The 24289-nt window shown below is 35.5% G+C and overlaps 1 protein-coding gene across 1 annotated transcript in view; it reads right to left on the bottom strand.

Moving 5' to 3' along the window:
* Positions 1–2018: 2018 nt before the first annotated feature.
* The window catches only part of RAB21 (RAB21, member RAS oncogene family), a 34609-nt gene continuing 12338 nt past the window's right edge, over positions 2019–24289 (bottom strand). Inside the window, exons 2-7 of the mRNA XM_003832907.5 lie at positions 21888–21947; positions 21047–21154; positions 17702–17765; positions 9637–9691; positions 9064–9152; positions 2019–6179 (exon numbers count right to left, since the gene is read on the bottom strand). Of these exons, the coding sequence (XP_003832955.1) occupies positions 6037–6179; positions 9064–9152; positions 9637–9691; positions 17702–17765; positions 21047–21154; positions 21888–21947 (519 nt within the window). The 3' untranslated portion in view covers positions 2019–6036. The remainder of the gene's footprint in view (positions 6180–9063; positions 9153–9636; positions 9692–17701; positions 17766–21046; positions 21155–21887; positions 21948–24289) is intronic.

Below are 24289 nucleotides of genomic sequence, written 5' to 3'. Positions count from 1 at the left end.
GGTGGTGTTATGCACCTGTAATACCAGCTACTTCGAAGTCTGAGGCGGGAGGATTGCTTAAGCCCAGGAGTTTGAGGCTGCAATGAGCTATGATCATGCTACTGCATTCTAGTCTGTGCGGCAAAGCAAGACCCTGTCTCAAAAAAAACTTCCAGAAAAAGAAGTATGATTCTAGTTTGCCTTGGTAAATTGGTCAGTTGAGGGTGGAATTTGATATAGGGTAGAAGTTCCATTCAGGGAATGGAAAATTTACAAAGGCCAAATATAAATATAAAACTGCATAATAAAGACACAAACCAAACTCTTAACAATGGTTACCTTTAAAAAGGGATGTGGGATGATGAGGGAAGGGAGATCTAAAAAGGAACTTTTGTTTTTATTCTATATTAAAGGCACAGATCAAATACAAGTTTGAATTTTTGGTAGCATCATGTCCTGTTATGGGAGTTGCTGTCAGAGTTGTATAAAGACTTGTTTTAGTTTATCTTGTACTTTTCCCCATCAGTTATACCTTTCCTCTTTTTCCTTCTTCCCTCCAATAAAAAACGTATTCTGAGAAAAGAATCTGCTAAAGTTAACTCCTAGATTTTATACACTAAGCAGTCAACCGTCAGCCAAAAGTAATGAACTTCAAATACATTATAAGAGGCCTTCTAGTTTCCTGATTCACATGCTTAAGGCAGACCCTGATTCTGTCTAAGCATTGGCTTGCATTTAAATTCTATGATACTGACTGGGCATAGTGGCTCACATCTGTAATCTCAGTACTTTGGGAGGCTGAAGTGGGAGGAATGGTTGAGGCCAGGAGTTCAAGACCAGCCTGGGCAACACAGCAAGACTTCCCATCTCTACTAAAAATGAAAAATACAAAAATTAGCCAGGCATGGTGGCTTACACATGTAGTCCCAACTACTCAGAAGGCTGAGGCAAGAGGATTGCTTGAGTCCATGAGTTCAAGGATGCAGTGAACTATCATTGAGCCACCACACTCCAGCCTGGGTGACACAGCGAGACTGTCTCAAAAAAATGAAATAAATAAATAAATATATTTGGATACTAATGAAATCCACCTAACAGACCAGATTCCTTTTCAGGTTTCATGGAGTCAGAGGCTATTTTAAAAAAGAAAAAGAGAAAAAAAAAAAAAAAGAAAAAGGCAAGACACATCCATAGAAATGTGGGAGGAAATAAAATGAAAAAGTCTGTATTTACCAAAGAGCTCCTAGACACGTTGGCAAGAGAAAAGGCAAATGGCAAAACCCATGGGTAAGACACAATTTATGTGAAAATTTAAAACCCACAACACTATGTATTTCTATATGTAAACATATAGATATATTAATACATAGCAAAAAGATATTTGAGGAGTATATACTAGAGACCAATAGTTACTACCATTTGGGAGCACTACCAAAGGGCACTTTGACAATATATGTTTTTTATTCTTTTCCTAGAACATTTTCTTACATAATTAAATACAAAATGAGGAACTTTCATATTTCTAGGAAGTACTACATACAATGATTTCCTTAAAATAGCTTGCTACTAAAGCTAGAGTTTAGCAGATACCACTTCTTTCTACTTTTCAACATTATACTTTATCCTTGCTATCCCTCACCATTCTCTCATTGATCTACACCTGTTCAAATGTAAAGAAATCACCTTAGCTTTTTCTTAAAATACTTGATAGTGAAGAGATGATACAGTTGCCAGAAAGTATCAAAATCAAGACTGAGAACTGGTATAGTGGGAATAAAGGCCATTGAAGTAGGCAACTCCACCTCCTCTTGACTTGTGCCTTTAATATGATGCATTTGAAAATATGTGCAGACTTCCAAAGAAAGATGCTTTAAGAATAAGAGACCTAACTGGGTATGCTGTGTAACATTAACTCATCATGTTTACTCATATATCTACTGAAGAGAAAATGTTGCAGTAGAAAGGTTAACGCGCCAAAGCAGTTTTCCAGAAAAGCAAAAATGTATAAATCCTAGATAGCACAAGAACTGCTAAAGGTCTATCAATTAAGTGGTATTTATTTAGAAGAGAAGCATTTCTGCTTGAAATTGAAAACTCTTAGGAGTATTTCTAAATTTTTTCCAATACATAACACTATTAAAATATTACAACTAGGAAAATTTTGCTCAAAATTGCAACTGTTTTCTTGAAAAGGTAAAGGCCATCAGACATATGTGTAGCACGAATTTTGGTCCAGAACACCAAATATATTACTCTGTTATAGTTGATTACAGATAACAGAACAGCAACATACTAAAATCAATGCATATTATGAAATCAAGTAGATGCGGTTCAATGAATCCCAGCTTTTAACTATTAAAGCCTAGGTAATGCATTTTATAATTTAGAGAAGAGTACTTAGGGTTCTACTCAGTTTATATCTTTAGACATTATTGTGAGGCTCCTGCGGGTCACTACTACTATCTATATCCTTTTCCAGAAAATATCAGCATCTTAAATGGTCACAAATTATGTATTCCCTCTTTGTCACACTGAATCTACAGAGAAAACTGAAAACTCTACAGTGGCAAACAAGTCAAAAGATGAATTCTAAAAGTTAAAGGCACAGATCAAACTACTTTTAGAGATAACGTAACGGGTAATTATAAGAGTAAACTATACTATCTGAATATGTAAGATCAACTATCTAGAATCCTGGTAGCACTTATAATACAGAAAATTGCAAATTATATAATTAAAGAAATAAACAGTATCACAATCCATTTTTAAAATGTTCTTAATATTTGGCATAATGCATAGTTTGCCTTAATTAGAAACTCTTTGATAAAAGTAATGTACTTTTCAAAGTGATTTAAAAAACTGTCAGGTTGTAGTTTTTTATTTACTTGACTTCCATTCTATTCCTCCCTATGCTCTTTCCCTATTTTTCCAATTTTATCTTTCACTACTAAAAACCTAAAAGTGAAGTACTACTCTTCTTCTTCACTTTAATGTCAAATATAAAGTACTCCACTAATAACATATGGCTACTGTTAAAAAAAAAAAAAAGAGATTTCAATGCAGTAACAGCCATAGCTTTAGGGTATTCTTAGGCAACACCCCAGACAAAACAAATCTCAACACTTATATTTCATACAATAACATAATGCTTTTTTCTTTTCACATTACTGCTTACCCCAAAAGCATGGCAATATACATTTTCAAAAACAATCTTCCCCTGTAATTACAATGAAAAACAAGAAGCAGAATACCCATCATCATTACAGAAACAATGATTGTATACTTTTAACATAATATTCAGGTATTTTTAATCACTATCTTAAACCAATTTTTAATTATATAAGTTAACTGTATATGCTTACTGGTTGAAAAAATACTGGCACAACCTACCTACTGCTTTTAATACACAACGTGGTAACTTGTGTCTTCCGCCTAATAGCACAATTATCAGAAAAAGAATGCAAAAGGTATATTAGAGAAATGAAGAAAGCATCAGAAAAATTTCCTCAGCCTTGGTTTATCATCTCTTTGTCTTTCCTTTGTATATATACTGAAGTTGACTGGTCCTCTTTCATTACTCTATTCCTACCCAAAGACCTTTTGGGTTTCAAAGTGACAGCAGCCATATCATGTTGTCTATTGTTGCTATTGAATTAGCCTGAATTACAGGCCCCCACCAAAAAGGATAAAGAAATACGTGAGGTTAAGAAAGATAACACAGAAACCAAAGGAGAGAAAAGAAAAAAAAAATATGAAGAATAGTTATGACCCACCAATAATTATCTGGCAATTCTGGAGCAGAGGTTCCTATCTGGCTGTTTCATTAAAGTAGGATGAAAAGCTGAAGTATAGCTCTCCAATTATCAGGCTTTAGAACGTTTTTTAAAATAAAGCTCAATTTCATCTCTAACTAGTTTTTGTGTCTTTTACGAGATGGAGGTCTCAGTGTTACCTAGGCTGGATTTGAAATCCTGGCCTCAAGTGATCCTCCTGCCTCACTCTCCCAAGTAGCTGGCCCTACAAATGCATGCCTCTGTGCCCAGCTACTCTAGTTTTTAAAACATATTTCACTGTAATGAGAAAAGCTTATTTTCTATCTACTTCTACAACAGTAAGAATGGAAAAGCTTTCTTCACTCTGTCTGAAAGAGCCAGGAGGTCAAAAACAAAGTACCGTGATACCCATGATTCTTGCTACCTTCCCCCACCCCCACATAAATACTAACTTCACAGGAAACCAAGAGACTACAGAGTACAATTACCCCATAAAAGAAGACAATTTTAGCTTATCTCCCTGACTCTTCCCACCCCAACTTCCTCAAAAACACATAACAGAAAAGTCTGTGTTGAGTTTAGCAAGGACAATAATTAAAGAAGGTAAAGTGAAGGCTCACAGAATGCCTCCCAGTTTAAGTTAAAATTCCAACATCAGAACATCAGCGTGTCAATTCATTCAACTTTTAACCCATTTGAGAAGGTTTAAGTTATTAACTTAAAAATATGGCAGTATTTCTTTTGTGACTATAATCTCTTTATAGCCTCTTAATTGCTCATGCTAATAGCTTTATTACATACTACTGCTTCTTATAAGAAGTAAATCCAGGGGCCATTCCATTTTATCTTAGACATAATATTTACTAGTTTTCCAAGCACGACAGAAATGAAAAAAAATATATATTAGAACAAGAACAATTTATGTTAATCTCTACAATCTGTGTTCCTTCTGCGAGCAGTGCCTGATTCTACTAAAATTAACACATTTAAGTTCAGTCTTATGCTTAAGAAAAAAAATCTAATGAGGGACTAATTTATAAAGTATACACAAATATAATTCTTTAATAAATCTTTCCAGTGTTCACTATATCTGCATTACATGTAATGTTTCCATCCACAGAAACTCAGGATAGTTCTTGTAAAATGAAACAGAACATTCTGTGTTCATCTCTGGCAAGCAATGAACAAATAGAACTTGCTCACAAAGGATCTAAAAGTGCTGCCTCAGGAACATAAACTACGTGCTATATGAATGAGTCTTGGTTAACTGGCTACTATCTGGGATCTCTTCCTCTGCTCATACCACTGAACCCGTCTCTTATAAAGCCTATGAGAAAACTAAAGCTATTGCAGAAGTGAAATTCAACATGAGCCACCCAAATTCTTCTAAGGTAACCATTCTAAAGCAAAATCAGCAGAAGTCATCTCTTCTATAATAACAAACAAAAAACCCAAAAGGCAAATGCTACTGCTCAATCATCAGATGAACTCAGAGAGGCAAAAATATGTGACAACAGCAATAATTCAAGTAAAGTATGTATGAAAATTTAAACACGCCATGTTCAAGTTAAGACAGAAGTGAAGGGGAGCTATGATCTTTATATTAGTCAAAAAAGCTTAGGCATAATCACCAAATGTTAATTCACTTTACAGTCATCAATGAGACTATTGTATATATTTTTGCACCTTGCGCTTGTAAAAGCAGATAAAATATTTAATATGTAATTTACAATGTATTTTACCAGCTCAGCATACAGGATGTATACAGATTATATCAAAGTAGTAGACAGTTACGGGCCTGTGCAAACCCTGCAAAAATAGTACTTCAGATTTCTGCTAATTAAAAACAAGAACAGAAACAAAAACAGTTTGCTGTTTAGAAGTGATACAATTTAAACTACCACAAAATACAAAGGGCTGCAAAAATGTAACCATTCCAACAACATATATAAGTTATTAAATAAAGATTTGATTTGAAAGAATATAAATGAAGCCTTTAAGTAGGTCTTTTCTACATGCATATTATTCCTCATTAAAGAAAAAATATGTAAAAAGGCCATTGGTAATTGCTTTGTTAACATTTGTAGAAAATGCCAATTCTCTGGTCACAAACTCCACTAAGTTTAGCACTTAAGGTCTCTGCAGTGTTATAAACGTAATTTAAAATACTGTTAATTCTATAATTCCATTGGTAAAATAATGTGACTTGGAATATGGCAGTCTTCATGTTGAGGGCAATGATCCACAGTTTTGTTCTGTCTTTTAATTTCTTAGGCGTGAACAGTTATCCAGAAGAACAGCACCCTCCACCACTGGTCTGGGCTTGAGGTTCATCATCAATAATCTGTACACCTCGCCTTGCAGTTCCCGGCTGACTAGAGCCATTGCCTTTTGCTCTCTCATCCACTTGTGCTGTTTCTATCATCCCTAAGACAGAGAGAAAGCAAACATTATTAGGACCACAATATTTGTGTTTTCTCTTTCTAAAATTTCAGTATAACACTATGATAGCTATTTCTGACTTTCGACCAACAAAGAAACTAAATATAATGAACATTGGGTCAGCTCACTAAAACAGCTTCACCTGCACGTTTTAAAAAACTAGTGTCAAAAACTAGTATCAAGTAGTAAGCTTATTTATCCAGTGGTATAATGGCCACAGTGACATCAATAAAGAAAAAAATTTTTTTGCTCTGAACAATTGCCTGCGTACAAGTATAATCCTTAAGATTTTCCAAACACACTTAGAAATATGTCAAAGAAGTTCAAATTATTCCAAGTAATATTTAGGGGGCAGGATTTATTCTTCAACTAGAAATGTAATACTTTTAAGTAAATGATTCTTTTTATTTTTAGTTTTGAGAGACAGGGTCTCGCTTTGATACCCAGGCTGGATGTGCAGTGGTGTGATCATCACTTACTCACTGCAGCCCCTAACTCCTGGGCTCAATTGATCCTCCTGCCTCAGTCCCTGAGTAGCTGGAATTACAGGTATGCAACACCATGCCTGGCTGAGTTTTTTTTTTTTTTGCTAGAGATGGGGGTCTCACTATGTTGCCCAGGCTGGTCTCAAACTCCTGGGCTCAAGTGATCCTATGGCCTTGGCCTCATAAAGCACTGGGCTTATAGGTGTGAGCCACTGTCCCTGACCACAGCGATATTTGAAGAATAATGGATTTTAAGATGAGGGAACTTCGAAGAACACAGCAGAAAGACTCACACCACCTGATTGCAAGAACTAGTATAAAGCTACACTAATCAAAACAGTGAGACAATGATAGGAGAAATAGACCAGTGGAACCAAAAAAACACAGTCCAGAAATAGACCCCGTAGATATGGTCTCTTGATTTTTGACTTGGTTGCCAAGGTTATTCAATGAAGAAAGAATATTTTCAAAAAACAGTAGTATTAATAGAACTGGACATCTATTGTAAAAAAAAAAAAATCAACCTTAACCCATACCTTAACATCTTATGCAAAAAACAACGAAAAATGAATTATACACTTAAATGTAAGACATGAAACAAAATTTCCAAATGAAAACACAGGAGAAAAATCTTCATAGGAGAAAATTTTTGTGACTTTGGCTTACACAAAGAGTTCTCATGTAAGACATAAAACATGAATCATAAAAGAAAAATAGATAAACTGGACCTCACTGAAACTTAAAACTGCACTTTAAGAGACACAGGTAAGAAAAATGGGAATACACAACACAAACTGAGAGAAAGTATTTACAAAACACGTATTTGACAAGATGAAGGAAGAAAAGAGGGTGTCCTTAAAATACAAAAGGGCTCTTAAATTAGAGACTGCTCTTGATTAATGGTTTACAATTTGAGGTATGTGGGACAATCCAACAAGAGGAAATAAGAAAACATTATAAATTCTATATCTACTTATTTTTAACTTTCCAAAATTTCTATTTTTTAGGTATGTTTTAAAATGCACATATTAGTACTTGTACATGTTATATAATTTCTAAATAAACATGTGGAGCATGCAAAAATTGTTTTGAAGATGTGATATTTATAACATTTGTAAGCCACTGACTTAGTGCATTGTTATTTAAAAGCATTATCAGAAGGAAGGAAGGGAGGGAGGGAGGTAAGGAAGGAGGATATCCTGATGACTAGCATCACCACCACTTGGGTGCTTGTAGAAATGAGGACCTCAATCTATCCCACACCTATTAAATCAAAATATGCATTTAATAAGATCCCCAAGTTGTTCTGTACAGCATTGGCTCTTATATTTTAGTGTGCATTGGAATCTAAATATGAAGCGTTTGTTAAAACACAGATTCTGGGCACCATCCCTAGAAATTCTGATTCGGCAGGCTTGGAGAGCCCAAGAATTTGCATTTCTGACATATTTTCAAGTGATATTGATGCTGCTGATCAGGGGACATCACTTAGATAATCAATATTTTAGAAGAATTATGAATGACTTGAGGGTTTTATAAAACTAATTTATTCCAAAATGTGTGTGTGTGTGTACACACACACACACACATACACACATATCAATATTCTTTTCTAGAGAGAAAAACCATGATTTCATCAAATTCTCAAAAGAGTCTAAAGTCCATAAACTCAGATATGCATTTTATTGGTAATATAAGAAATGATTTTCAGAGTATATATAAATTTATTTTCCTTTTTCTTTAAAACTATAAACTTTTTAATATGGAAAATTTCAAACATAAAGTAGAAAATACAGCATAACGAAAATCCATCACCCAATTTCATGTATAACCCTAAGCATCCCTACCATTATTTTGAGTCAAATCTCAGACCCATAACTTTATTCCTAAATTATTTTAATGTGTCTTTAAAAGATAAGAACTCCTTTTATAAAGCATAACCACAATACCATAATCACACCTAAAAAATTAATAGTATCTTAATATCATCAAATATCTTGTTTCACAAACACTCTTTTTCACTAGTTTGACAAATCGGTGTCCAAATAAGGTCCATTCATTGCAAGAGGTTGTTACAGGTCTTAAATCTGTTTTAATATGTAAATTCCCCTTCCACTTTTAATACTTATGCATATATTATAATATACATTTAGCCCATACCATACTTATGATTTCATAACCATTAATTACTGCTTGAAACAGGGTTAAAGTAGGTATTTAAGCATTAAAAAAATAGTTACAGCACTTCAGAAATATTACCAATAGTCAATAGTTTAAAAAGAACCAATTCTTTGAAAAGTAACACTGGTGTAAAATACATACTATTTTTTAAAAAATAAAAACCAAAAACCATTTCTAAACAAACTAAATCTGAATATACCTACTTTTACAAAGGTCAAGAAAGAGTTCCTCAATTCCTTTGTTCTGTTTGGCTGAAGTATGATAATGTTTTGCTCCCACAGATTCTGCATACCTTAAAAAAAAGTAACATCGGTGATTGATGTAAAATATTATTCATGATTTTGTCTTAACTGCTTTTTTATAGTAACAGTTTTAGTGACATATTAATTTACTCAACTTTAGTGAAATTAAGTTTATATAGCTATTTAAATTCTCTATACATTAAATCAAATTTTAAATAACACAAATATAACAAGCCTCGAAATTTTTATAGATTAATTTGGGACTCAAATACTTCAAAAGTTTTTGCGGCTTACTGCCTATTTGATCATGATAGTTTTGTTTTATATCACTCGTATTTTTCACTGAAGTCAAAAAGGGAAGTAAGAGCTTTATTGCCACAAGCCCAGAAATTACCATGTAAACATGCTTCACTGAATCCAACACCTCAATCCATGCTAAGAGATTTGAGTAATACCTAAATGGTAAAGCAAAACGTATAAAGAGGAAGATTTCTACTAGGGAGTGATGGGGAATGGGAGGGTCACAGTACTTACGACTCTGCTTCTTGAATGGAAACATGTCTCTCCTTTTCCAAGTCTATTTTATTACCTATTTTGAAAAAAGTAAATATTTATCTTTATACTGATTTATTTTCATAACAAAATTAAGCCAATTCTAAATATAAAATTGCCATTTTAATTACCGGCAAAAATAATGCAAATCCCCACCAGACTTCTAATGTCTTGAAATTATAAAGTTAAGCCTTGTGATCTGAGGGTTGATCATGCCTCATCCTCCTTCAAATGACTCAATTCATACCTTTCCTGAATCTGCAGCCTCTGACAAAGAAAACAACTTTTCCAAAGAGACAGGCACTCTTTTTTGATTTTGGGGGATACCAGAGACCTAGAGATAAACCTGTGATTCTTAGGCAAGTGTAAATGATCAAAAGTAAGAGCAAAATTTTCTACAGTTCCCATTAACTTAGAGCCAGTCAATAAGTATGGCTATCTTAGTGTTTACTAAAATACATTAAGCTAGCCTCTTGGATCCTACGAGTATTTTCATTTCCTGGATGATATAAACCAGTTAAAGTAAAAATTAAAATGTACAGATTTTTAAGTACTCCACAATCATAAGGGGAAAAACTGTATTCTCTTTTTTTTTTTTTTTTTTTGACGGAGTCTCACTCTGTCACCCAGGCTGGAGTGCAGTGGCGCCATCTCGGCTCACTGCAAGCTCCGCCTCCCGGGTTCACGCCATTCTCCTGCCTCAGCCTCCTGAGTAGCTGGGACTACAGGTGCCCGCCACCACGCCTGGCTAATTTTTTGTATTTTTAGTAGAGACGGGGTTTCACTGTGTTAGCCAGGATGGTCTCGAACTCCTGACCTCGTGATCCGCCTGCCTTGGCCTCCCAAAGTGCTAGGATTACAGGCTTGAGCCACCGCGCCCGGCCGGAAAAACTGTATTCTTTGTTTAAAAAACAACTTTAGTGAGTTATTAAAACTTAATATATGTATATCATGCAGATTTAAATTATAAGGTTAGCTCTCCTTAAACAACAGAACCAAGCTGGGATTATACTTTTAAAAAAAGCCATCAGAACAAAAATGAAGAAACTGCAAAATACTGATTCCTTGAACTTAAGACGAGTTGGCTGGACACCCAGAGTGCTAAAGGTAATAAAAACAGTAGATAACGATAAGGAAAAATACCCTATGGAAGGACACTTCAAACAAACATTTTTATTCTTCTATTATGGCTTTTAGGGAGAAAAGAGAAATCTTATAAATAAGGTTACTTTTTTTCTTGGAACCATATAGATTCTAGGAGACAATTTCAGATAAATTTCAGATAAGGCATTGAAATAAGCACCCAATAAAAGATAAAATGTTTAGCACTGAGGTGGACAAGTCCAAAGGTTCTATATACTGAGGACCTCGAATAATCTGAGAACCTAGTTGCTGGCAACTGCAAGAAACTATCTGCCACCATAGCCTAAGAATCAGAGAGAGGGAAGCAGACAACACTAAAGCTCAGTGGATACCAACAAATTCAGTAACAAACTCTTCCTTCTTTGAACAGCTATCTACCACAGCAAGAAGTTTCATATTAGTTCTAACTTCCTACATTATACTTGTCATTGGAAATTTTAATTAGCTAAATATGACAATGTCTGACAGTAACCAGAGGAAAAACCGTCGTGTTATTCTGTAAAGAATGCAAAAAGCACCACCTGGTGGCCAGTGGCTCCAACAAACAGGAAAAAGATTCTGCCTCACAAAGGCAAAATAAGATAGTCTCCTACTAAAAGTAGCAATATTAATTTTGCTTCAATTACCTAAAACCCTATGGAAATTTTTTCTAGGTATTTAATGGCTCATGTTCCAAATTCCATCAATATCATCAATACCTATAAAAAGAGTGAAGAGAGGAAAAGCAGGCAATCACCTTACTGCCTCAAATGAACATTTAGGAGAAATAATTCAGACACTGCTTTATTATTTAATAATATTTTAAATGACTAATTTTAATAAATCAGGCCATTAATAAATAGCTATCTTAATAACCTATTATTTTAAACTTAAAATATTTTAAATCTAAATAACTATTATTTCTTTGAATAATCAGTGTTCACAATGGATTGACAGCACAGAATACATTGCAGAAACCTGACTGGCTAGTGACTGACCTCTTTCCAAAGCTCAAAAACCCTTTTAGTTTCTATATTTTTTCAAAAGCAAGACAGCTAAGGAGTAAGGCTTTGAGACTCGTATCTGCTTCAATACTACTGTGCAGCTAGCTACATACGGAACTTTCTGATAGGCTTAAAACACCTGAAAACAAGGACAATAACCAAAGCAAGCACCTACTTAAAAGTATAGTACTATAAAGAATTAATAACATAAACAAATAGGCTGACACTATTGGAAAGGGAGGGAAAAAGCTACCCTCTAAGTTAAGCAGATCTTCCTTAAAAATACATATTTGAATTAAGAACATAGAAGGGGCATGTCCACTGCTAAGGGCAAATGGCCTAATGATATAGAACTAGAATCATATTATGCTTAGACTGAATGGTTGTGGGGCACAGTGGAAAGAAGCTTTCAGAAAGCTTTTAAATGTGATAAAACTTGTTTTTAAGTCCTTGCTTACTCCATAACTGTAATTTTTTTTTTGTTTTACCTTTTTTTGAGACAGGGTCTTGCTCTGTCACTCAGGTTGGAATGCAGTGGCGTGAACACGGCTCTCTGCAGCCTCCACCTCCTGGGCTCAAGCGATTCTCCTGCCTCAGCCCCGAGTAGCTGGGACTACAGGCACACACCACCACATCTGGCTAATTTTTGTATTTTTTTGTAGAGATGGGGTTTTGCCATGTTACTAGGCTGGTCTCAAACTCCTGGACTCAAGCGGTCTGCCCACCTTGGTCTCCCTAAATGCTCGGATTAAAGGCGAGAGTCACCACGCCTGGCCATAACTGTAATATTTTGGACAAATTAGTTAACCTCTGTTAGTCTCACTGTATGCATGTGTCGCTAACAAACCTTGCAGGGTTGATGTGAAAATAAGATATATGTAAAAGGCCTAGCATATACTATATGCTCAATAAGGAACAGTTATTAATATTAATGACATTCATCACAGTGAATGATCAAATGGAAAGTCAATATTGTTGTAAGACAATTAAAGTCCATGACAGGTAATACAAACTTACTCCTGACCTCAAATGATCCGCCTGCTTCAGCCTCCCAAAGTGCTGGGATTACAGGGGTGAGCCACCACGCCTTGCAGGTAACACACTCTACCATCATCCTACTGGCTTCATCTAGCTAACTTAGTTTATCCAACACTTGGTCTAGGAAATTTTCCCTTATCTCCCCCTTGCACCCCAAATCTAGTTTGTTTGCTTTTGTGCTCTCATAGCACTCCATTCTGCATTTCCCTTCCATAGCATTTATTATAACATATAATAGTAGCTTGTTTTCCTCTCTTTTTCCACACAAGAGACTCTGGGAGGACAAGAACCGTATCTATTTTGTTTACTTATTCACTACACTATTCCCAAAGCCTGGCACATAGTAAGCAATGAAGTGTTTATTAAGGATATGGGCTTGAAGTGGCAGGCAGATCTGAGTTAAAATCCCAGGTCTACTTCTAACAAACTATGTGACTTTGGGAAGTTTCAAGGTCTCTAAGCACATTTTTTCATCTGTAAAATGAAATGGTCTTCCCCTCAGCATTGTCAGGAGGCTTAAATGAAGGAAAAAATGTGTACTTAAAACAGTGCCTGGCACTCAGTAAATGGTGACTACGATTAATAATAAATATTTGTTCAAGAAACATACAAATATTAAGGATAGACTAGATGCAGAATACTATCAACCACAGCCAAGGGTGCCTATCAATGGATTAATGACAACCTAGAGGAAAAAGTCTCTGCTATTGAAACATGTGGTTCTCTATTACTGGTTAGCACATGGATATCAGGGACTTAGATAAGGATCTAGGAGGTTAAGTATTCAATTTACACATGAAAATGCTAGTAGACCGTATATCAAACATAAAGATTCAAAAACATGACAAACTGAAATTTCTACTTAGCTTTAAATAGTTACACGAGAACAAGCTGGGAAACATCTGGCTGAATAGCAATACTTATAAAAAAGGACTTGAGATTTTAGATAACTATAACCTATGTAAAAGAGACTAGTTGACATGTCTGCTAAAAAATTTAAGCAATCTCAGGCAATCCTGATAGAAGGCCAGTGTGAGGAGAGAGACAGGGTCTATAAGAACATACTAGCTCAACAACATTTGGATTCTATGGTTTATTTCCAAGTGTGGGAGACATACTGACACAATAAAATAAACCTAGGAGAGAAAATGATCAGGATGATGAGAATGTCTGGAAGGTAGGCCACATAAAAAAACAGCTGGTCTAGAGAATTTAAGACTTAAAGTGAGCCGTTTAAGTAGTCTTCAAATGCTTGAAAGGTTATCTTATGTAAAGAGAAAAGAATGAATTCTTGTCAAATGTTTACCTCTATGCCAAGTATTTTTCAAATCATTATATAATCTTCATCATAACCCTGAGAAGTAGTATTATTATTTCAAAGTTACTAATAAAACAGAAGAGAGAATAAACACTGAACTACTACAACAGAGAATAAAAATCAAGAAGTGGGAAAAACAATGCAAATGTCCATCAATAGCAAAACAGATAAACTGTGGAGTATTCATAGATTAAAGTATTAGACAGCAATCAGAATAAAATGAACAACTATATACAACATAGAGGAATCATAGGCATATAATGTAAAGTCAAAAAATCCAGACCCAAAAAGAGTTAATATTATATGATTCCATTTATATAAAATTCAAAACAAAACTAATTCATGCAGTAAAAAGGATAGTGATGGGGGTGGGGAATGGTGAGGGGAAAACAACTGTGAGTGGTGGGATGAAAAAGCAACACAACTCAGGGTCCTTAGGTACTGCTTACACCGTGCAATTTTCATTTTGTGAAAATTATGTTATTGAAGATTTGTACACTTTTCTGTACATATAATGAAAAACTCACTTTAAAAATCAGTTAAGTGAAGGATACAGGGAGTATGATTTCAGCTAAATGTGAAGAAAAATTCATTTATTGCACTGTGTCAGAAAAAATAAGTTGTTCTCCAACACCAGCATGTATGTACACTAAATCAGAATTAACAGCACACAGTGCCTGGTACAAAGAAGCCACTCAAAAATACTTGTAGAAGGAAGAAAGGTGGGGTGAAAAGAAGGAATTAATTCTTAGTCCCATCCATAGAGATTTTGATTTAGTGTATCTGTAACGAGGCCCAAAATACTTTTTTTTTTAATCCTTTAAGTTACCCTAATAAGTTTGGGAAAAGTAGTAAATAAGCTCTCAGAATTCTTTTTTTTTTTTTTTTTTAAACGGGAGACTGGAGTTTTATTATTACTCAAATCAGTCCCTAAGTTCTCAGAATTCTCCCAACTCTGAATTCCAAGTAAAATTCCATGTCACACTTGTCAACAGAAGAAAGTGAGAGCTTTCTATACTTCACACTAATAACTAATAAACATTATATAATATTAAATGGGGTATTTGACCCTACCTGAGGCAATAGGCTACCAGATCCAATATTCCTAAAACGTCTTATAATATGAACATTAAAAATATACACTATATAAACATTTTTAAAGAAACCAATTCACTATCTGGCAACCACTCTCTCTGATGCTCCAGTGAAAGTATCTTCCCTGAGGTTCAATTTAATGTTATGCCTTCAACTTTTAGAGAGGGGCAACATAAAAGGTACTTCATTGAACATTAAAAAAAAACAAACACACTTTAAACTATTCATGAGCTTATTTAACTTAGATGATTTTTTAAATGTTACTTTGTGACCTTGGTCAAGTAACAAGCTCTTGGGGTTTCCTTGACTTTATGTATATGTTAGTAATTTCTATCTTCAGAAAGATGATCAGAATCCCAAAATATTAAATCTTCAGTCATTCATCTACTGTGGCCACTTCCACTCCTAGTAAGTCCATATACCACACAAAGTTACACAAAACTCAGTACTGATTAGCTGTAGCTTTGGTTCCAAATCTCCAAGCAGCCTACTACTTCAGTGTTCCAGTCTGAAATATTCCTGCCTAGCCTAACATCTAGCATCTAGACCAAAACGCAGGGGAAATCATCTCGCTTTTTTCCCCCAAGACTTGCCCGATCTGGTACTATAAAGCTACCAATGTAATGGTGGCAAGAGATAAGAAATGTAAACTCAAGTTAAAAAAAATTCTTGGCCGGGTGCAGTGGCTCACGCCTGTAATCCTAGCCCTTTGGGAGGCTGAGGCGGGTGGGTCATGAGGTCAGGAGTTTGAGAACAGCCTGGCCAATATGGTGAAACCCTGTCTCTACTAAAAATACAAAAATTAGCTGGGCGTGGTGGTGCGTGCCTGTAGTCCCAGCTGCTCGGGAGGCTGAGGGAGGAGAATCGCTTGAACCCAGGAGGCGGAGGTTGCAGTGAGCTGAGATCACACCACTGCATTCCAGCCTGGGTGACACAGCGAGACTCCGTCTCAAGAAAAAAAAAATTCTTAAGGCTAAAAGCAGAATTTGCCCAAACTGACCATTCCATTCTTTCATTTCCCCAGATACTACCCTTGTCTTCCACTGAAATGATCCTACCCTGGCTTCTCCCATATTGCTTTTAATATTATCAGGTATGTAGAAAGAAAGCGAGAAAACAGCATGAGGCTATACATCTTAAGGATTAGTAACCTAAGAGTCAGAACGACTTCATTTCAAATCCGATCTCTGAAAGCTACCTGACACTGGGCAAGTTATTATCTCCAGGACTCACCTTCCTCTATAAAACCCTCATAGGATTATGAGGATTACATGAGATAATGTCTGTGAATACACAGTACAGTGTTTAGTATACTTTTATTGTTCAATACTTGTGATATCACAGAAATAATAATCTAAAGAAAAAGGGAACCAAAGAGAAATTCCAGAAGTCCAAAAGTGAGTTGCAGAGTTCCTTTATACCCATTAGGAATATTCCTCCACCCTGGGATCATGATCTACTTGTATCCTTATGGCCAAATCTGACCATTACTCAAAAATGTGTAGTTAAATGTACATAATAAGAACACAGGCCGTAGTCATTTCCTTAATTTTATTTTAAAGTAGTTACTAAACTTTTTTTCTAAGCAAAATCATACAGTGAAAAAGAAAGGTCAAATTGAAGCAAGGCTGGGAAACTTGAAGCCCCAACTGTTTAGTTTCCAATTTGCTCCCCAAGGCATTCCTTAGAGTTTGAATCTCCTGGAAAATCACTTCTAAATCCTAAATTATTCTTTTTTTTTTTTTTTTTTTTTTAAGACACAGTCTCGCTCTGTTGCCCAAGCTGGAGTGCAATGGCGCGATCTTGGCTCACTGCAACCTCCACCTCCTGGGTTCAAGTGATTCTCCTGCCTCTGCCTCCCAAGTAGCTGGGATTATAGGTGCCCGCCACCACACCCAGCTATTTTTGTATTTTTATTAGAGCGGGGTTTCACCATGTTGGCCAGGCTGGTTTTGAACCTCAGATGATCTACCTGCCTCAGCATCCCAAAGTGCTGGGATCACAGGCGTGAGCCGCTGTGCCCAGCCTATTTTTTTTTTGAGATGGAATCTCACTGTATCACCCAGGCTGGAGTGCAATGGTGCGACCTTGGCTCACTGCACCCTCTGCCTCCCGGATTCAAGCGATTCTCCCACTTCAGCCTCCCAAGTAGCTGGGACTATAGGCATATGCCACCACTGTCTGGCTTTTTTTTTTTTTTGTATTTTTTTTTAGAGACAGGGTTTTGCCATGTTGACCAGGCTGGTCTTGAACTCCTGACCTCAAGTGATCCACCCACTTTGGCCTCCCAAGGCGCTGGAATTACAGGCATGAGCCACCGCACCAGGCTAAATCCTAAATTATTCTAAAATATTTATATTAATATGCCATTCTTCCTTTCTCATATAACTTTAAAACAAAAATTACTTGTCTTCAATAAAACATTAAGGAAACAGAGGACTTTTTTTTAGAAAAAAGTAATGATGCTTACCAACTATACATAAACAGATTTCATTTCCCAACATTTTCCGTAATTCTTTGACCCAGTTTTTTACCTGTAGATACAAAAGAGCACATATTAAAACAAATCCTGTTGGAATTACTACTATCACAACACCCAAAAAACTCAACACTGTCAAAATACCTCAGAATTTTAAGAGTCTATATTATTTAGTTATTACTAGAAATGATTCACTGAAGAATCATTTATTGCCAGGTTATACTGCAAACTATATACATATAAACATACAATGGAAAAATACACAGAAGCAACTCTAATTATAAATTTGCATCAGTCTTCCACAGATCCAAGCAAAGCTATTCACTAGAGCAAAAGCATATCAACTCCAGCTTCAGATAACAGATGCTTTAACAATATAGATAACAGTGTCACTTTGGACTTAGGAACACATGGGTTTAAAACAGTCTTTTATACCCTAATTGATTCCTAAATAGAGGGCAAAGGAGCTTCAGTGTCACACACTTAAAGACACACACACACAAAAAATGTATATAAGCACCAAAAAAAATTAGAGTGCTAAAATAATTCAATCATTTAGTGTACGACAGGGTTTTGCAACCTTGGCAATACTGACATTTTAGTACAGATAATTCTTTGTTGTGAGGCACTGCTCTGTGCAATGTATGATGTTTAGTAACATCCCTGACTTCCTACCCACTAGATGCCAAGAGCATCCGCCAGTTGTGACAACCAAAGATGTCTCCAGGCATTGCCATCCCCGGTAGAGAACCAATGATATACAGTAACTCCAGTTATGAACTGATTCTCCGGTATGAGTGAAGCATAGTAGTAGACATAGTTGGCAGTAAACTGGAATTAAGTAGATTAATCTTTTGAACTCATGATTTTAAATGTTGATTATAATAACAGAATAAAAGGCAAACTTGGACACCTGCCTTCATTCTTTTCAATGAAATTTAATCTGGATGTAATCAAATCACACTGAACTTATATAACCTCCTGAAAAAATACACATATATCTGTAAATTCCAAAAATTACATTAGCTATGTGGTAACCACTTACTGTGCATCTGGTCTTATGGTGTACAAATGTAACACTTCCCCATTCCTATTCTCTACAGAATGAAGAGGAACTATCTTTGGCAACCCAAAATCCTTATAAAAGCAAAGGTAGTTATCATCACCACATTATCTTTATAACAGCACTGAATGACAGTTTTCTCAGTATAGCCCCACCTTTTTGTTTCATTCACATATATGTATAAAGTTTTCAAAGCATTTAACTTCCACTTTATTGATTTCACATAAGAAAAATTTGACTTAAAATTTTATGCCAATACAATTGGCATAAAATATACATCTTCACCACCTCAAAAGAAACACAGCAGAATCCAATTACGTATCCCTCTCTTCCATGTGCATATAGTATCACAACCTACTAATCTGATCAATTTTTTTTAAAAAAAGCTTGTTAGTCATTTCAAATTAGATACCCCTCCACAAGCACTCTATCTATTCTTTACCCCCATACATTTTTGTTGAGTTAGAGATGGTCACAAATTCTTTGCTAATCTTCCCATTAAGTGGTAGAGTCAAATTCCCCACCCTCTGAATTTGGGCTGGCCTTGTAACTTGCTTTGACAAGAGAATGTGGCAGAAGTAATGCTGTGCCAATCCCAGACTTAAGTCTTAAGAAGGCCTGGTAGCTTCTACTTTTAACTCTTGGGATCCAGTTGTCATATAAAAAGCTTAAGGTAGAATACAGAATAATGAGAGAGCACATAGAGAGAGTACTGGATGATAACACACCAGATATAGTGCGAGGCCAGATGGAGAACTAGGCCTTCTTGGATATTCCAGCTCCAGCCAAACTCCCAGTTCAGTGCAGCTCTATGAGTGACTCCAGTGACATCACAAAGAGCAGTGGACCTGCCTGGTCAACCCACAGAATCATGAGAAATAATAAATTATTGTTTTAAGTCAAAAATTTTGGGGGTTTTGTTACATAGTAGTAGACAACTGGTCCCTTTTCAACCTAAATGACTCGATCTTTTTTTTTTTTTTTTTTTTTTTTTTTTGAGATGGAGTCTCACTCTGTCACCCAGGCTGGAGTCCAGTGGCGCGATCTAGGCTCACTGCAACCTCTGCCTCCCCAGTTTAAGCAAGTCTCCTGCCTCAGCTTCCCAAGTAGCTAAGATTATAGGCATGTGCCACCAAACCCAGCTAATTTTTTTGTATTTTTAGTAGAGATGGGAGTTCACCATGTTGGCTGGGCTGGTCTCTAACTCCCGACCTCAAGTGATCCGCCGTCCTCGACCTCCCAAAGTGCTGGGATTACAGGCTTGAGCCACTGTGCCTGGCCTCAATCTTCTCTTAATAAAATACTTAAACTATGTCTTTTCATGCAAAACGCGAGAGGGAGATAACAAACAGCAGCACCAAAATAACTTTTAAAAATCATTAAATCTACAAGGTACCTATCGTTTCATTTTCTACTTTTGGATTAAGTTTTTCCATTTATCATTAATAACCCAAGGGCTAACTTGTATATCTGCTCTATCAGATTTAACTGGGAAAAAAAATAAAGAGAAAAAACAAAACAAACAAGGTAAGTAATTTTACCAAGAACAAGCCTGTAACTCAAGGCAAGAAAAGTTTCTTCCTTGGCATTATTCCCTGTAGTTACACATTGTTGACATATTCCAAGAAGAGCTTTAGGAGAAAAGGTCAAATAAGTAACCCATCTGATTGTGATGAAAATTCAGAGGTAATTAAATGGTAACTCATTTTTGGTCCCAAACAACTTTAAGAGTCATACGTATGTGGTGTGTATTTGAAGGGAAGTAAACTAATGAGATAACTTTAAGACTGTCCTTTTAAAACTTTTATTATATTTGGCAAGGAGAAAGCTTAAATGTGATGTTGCTCCTCCTTTTTCCTCTTCACAATAAAGGAACCCGTCCAGCCACACCAAGTTTAAGAGCCCAGTGCGTATGGAATTAAGGAAATATGTGTGATTTTTCCTTAAGAGGGAAAAACAAAAGCCCCCATATTTTTCTGAAGCTCAATTTCAAATATTTCCCTTCCCTAATATTTGAGAAAGCCATGTAATAAGGCATTAATTATTCTAACGTAAATTAATTCATATGAATCAAATATTTCATTAAACATATGAGTACACCACCATGTTGTAGGTGAAAAGAAAAATAAAATGTAAGTGGTCACCAGTTATGCACAAATTATATACTTTATTTTTAAAAAGAAAACTAATCACATTAGTGAATAAAGGTATATTAATGGAAACTTGAAAAATTACTATTGTTCTTCTAAGACATCTACCCATGAATAGAATACCTTCTGAAAAGAATCTTCATCTGTTATGTCATAAACTAAAATAGCTCCATTTGAATCTCTGTAGTAAATTGGACCCAATGCATGGAATCTCTCTTGACCTGCCGTATCCTAAAGAAAGCAACAAATGCTTATTAGATCAGAAGAAAAATACAAATCTGCGATTGCAACTATGGTGAACTTTTTGATTAATTGGAAAATATGGCATAAAGTCAAAGACAACCACAAAACCCTACTAACAGAAACAAAACAGCAAAACAGGCCACACACAAAATTTTTAAGTTATGACCAATATGTAATGTTTTAGTGATATACGAAAGGTACTTTTTCCCTCCCAACCTTCCTCCTCCTCAGCAACTTCCCCACCCCCATTAAAATACCAGTTTCAGTTGCCAGAGGGTCAAAACAACCAACACAGTATTATAAGCCAGGAATAGGCTCTGCCCTAAGTTTAAGTTCCCACACTGGGAGAGACACGGAAATGGCACGTGCATCAAGATCACCAGTCAAGAAGTATCTGCTGCATTATCCTCACCCACCAGCCATTCCCTTAGAAGGCTGGAATATGGAGACACAGGGTGGGGAAAAAAAGGCCAGGCAAGCTGTCCACCCACCCTGTCCTCTCTCTGAAGTGGAACCCTTCTGAGTTGACCCTTCTCCAACTGAAAAGTTATGACAGCAATATTCAAATATACAATTATATTCCAGATATAATTCTCAACCAGATTTTAAGATTCTTTTTAATTAAAAAAAAAAAAAAGTGTTGGCTAAGCTCCAATTAACTTTAAAAAAAAAGAAAAAAGGAAGAAGCCTCCACGCATAATAGTTGAAAAAGTTCACTTACCCATATGGCAAGGTTTACTCTTTTCCCACCAATATTTAACTTCTTTGTTAAGAATGATGCCTAAAAAGAGAAATAAACATTAAACAATGTTTCTTATAAAATAAGGTTCTTTATCCTAACAACTATAGATGAATGAATCATCTCAATGTAAAAGTTATCTGGGAGAAAAAGTAATCACCGAGTTTTAAATTAATGATCAAAATTGTTTCATTAAAGATAAGACATTATTTACATTTTTATCTAAAAAAAATCTTGTTTTCTGAAAATAGGTTATACAAAACACACAGAAAATAAGTATTTTTTTCTTAATATTTTTCCTTATCTATGTGGAACAAAATTTTCCCTAGAGCATTTAATTTGATGCTACCTTATCTACTCACAGAAAGAAAGAGTCTAAGAGATTTCTAAGATAAAATAAATGTTTACTGGTGGTTTACTTAATGTACAAATATCAATATTATTCAAAATGATTCCACAGTTACTTCATAACTCAATTGTTTAACATATATTCAATAATTATCCTAAGTATTAATGTCAGAGAAATGAAGGGACATGGTTCTACTCTTTATACTCTACTAGAGAAATAAAAATAAAGAGAATTACGATTCCATGTGATAATGGCTAAAATGGAGGGTCTTGCCAAATACACTGTAAAGATAGTACTGAGAAAGGAAGTATAACAGTTGTCTGAATGAGTCAAAGAAGGCTTCAGAGAGAAGGTAATGATCTCCCCTTTAGGAGCAGTAGGGATTGTTCCTGATAGATGAGTGAAGCCACTGAAGCCTCAAACACATGACTCCATCCCACAGGGAACTCCAAGTGGGTATGGTCAATACCAGAGATGAAACTACACAGATGGACTTTACCTTGTGGGTCTCAATAAAACCTGTTCTAAGACACCAGACATGTATTTAGACACACACACACATGTCAAGTATACTTTGGAAATACTATTTATTGATTTTTATACACCAACAATGCACATTAACACATTAGGATGCTGCCAAAAGGAAGGCTAGCTGACTGTATTTATACAAGCATTTCCCAAACTCATTTGAACTTTTTTTCCCTGATTTTCTTCTGTATAGCACTGAACCTTTTTTTCCTGGAAAAATACCAAATTCATCCTAAAGAACAACTGTTTGAAGAAACAGGACTACTGACAAGGGAGAATCACTGAATGGTTTCAAGCAATGGGGAAACAGATCTATATTTTAAGAGAATGACCCTGGGATAGGAAGGGAGGTTGAACTAGAAAAGATAGGTGGAAAGAACACTTACAAAATTAGAGAAAAATATAAAAAAGGAGATCTGAACTAAGACCATGAAGATAGGAAAGAAAGAAGAGTATCAAGAGTTACTGAAGACGAAATATATCCAGAATCCAGAGTCAGCTGACATGTTTAAAAAAAAGGAATAGAGAGCTGAGTTCAGACCTGTATAGAGATAGTCACATTTAGGTGTTATTTATATAGAAGAAAGTGCAAAGAAGGTGAAACAGATAAAAGGTCAGGATGGTGAATTACTGAAGGAAAGAAACAATTGAGATTTCTTTTACCTCAATTTCAGGAAGGAGTTTTTGCTATGGGCACACCACAGAAAATTAGAACTAAGAAAAGGCCACTGGATGTAGTGATTAACCAAGGAGTCTACAGATAAATATAAATGGCAGAGCTGGGTTCAAACCCATGTATGTCTGCCTTCAAGGCCCAAGCTATCCTCAAGATATTTTGTAAATAAAATAAAAATTATACAGAAAAGAAGAAAAATTAAATGCCAAAACAGCAAAGTAACCTGAAAAATGAGAAGAACAAATACATGTTATGACAATAAATGTCTTCTCCCATTCAAGCTAACATAGGAGCTAAGAATATGAACTTTGGAGCAGAACCTGTGGATTTGAATCTCAGCTTTGCCACATACTAGCTGTGTAATTTATTTGAACTCAATCATTTTCATGGTTTCAATATCAATGCCACATGGAAAAAAAACAAAATCTGAATCCTATCCGAATATTTAATGGATAGGTCAATTTAAGTGCCCCTTTTTCAAACACATGTAAGAAAGACTGAACCGATCTTCTCCCCAAAATTGGATTTTCATTCTGACTTTAGTATTTTGATCACATTCGCCTTCTCATTGAAGTTTAGAAACTTAGAAATATCTTCTTAAGCCCTTGTCAGTCTATATGCCTCCAAAATCTACCAAGCCTTGTCTTCACATTTCCTCTGGGGTCTATGACCACCAGTCTCTTATTATATCGTAACATAAATACCTCTGGTTCACCTTACACCCCGCTCTGCATGCCATATTATCTTCCCAAAGCTTCCCTGGTTAAAACAAAAACAAAAACAAAACAAACAAAAAAACCCCACAACAACAACTTACAACTCATCGAAGGG

Source organism: Pan paniscus, chromosome 10 (assembly GCF_029289425.2).
Source record: "Pan paniscus chromosome 10, NHGRI_mPanPan1-v2.0_pri, whole genome shotgun sequence".
In the NCBI taxonomy this organism is placed as follows: Eukaryota; Metazoa; Chordata; class Mammalia; order Primates; family Hominidae; genus Pan; species Pan paniscus.
This window is presented reverse-complemented; position numbering and strand designations above follow the sequence as displayed.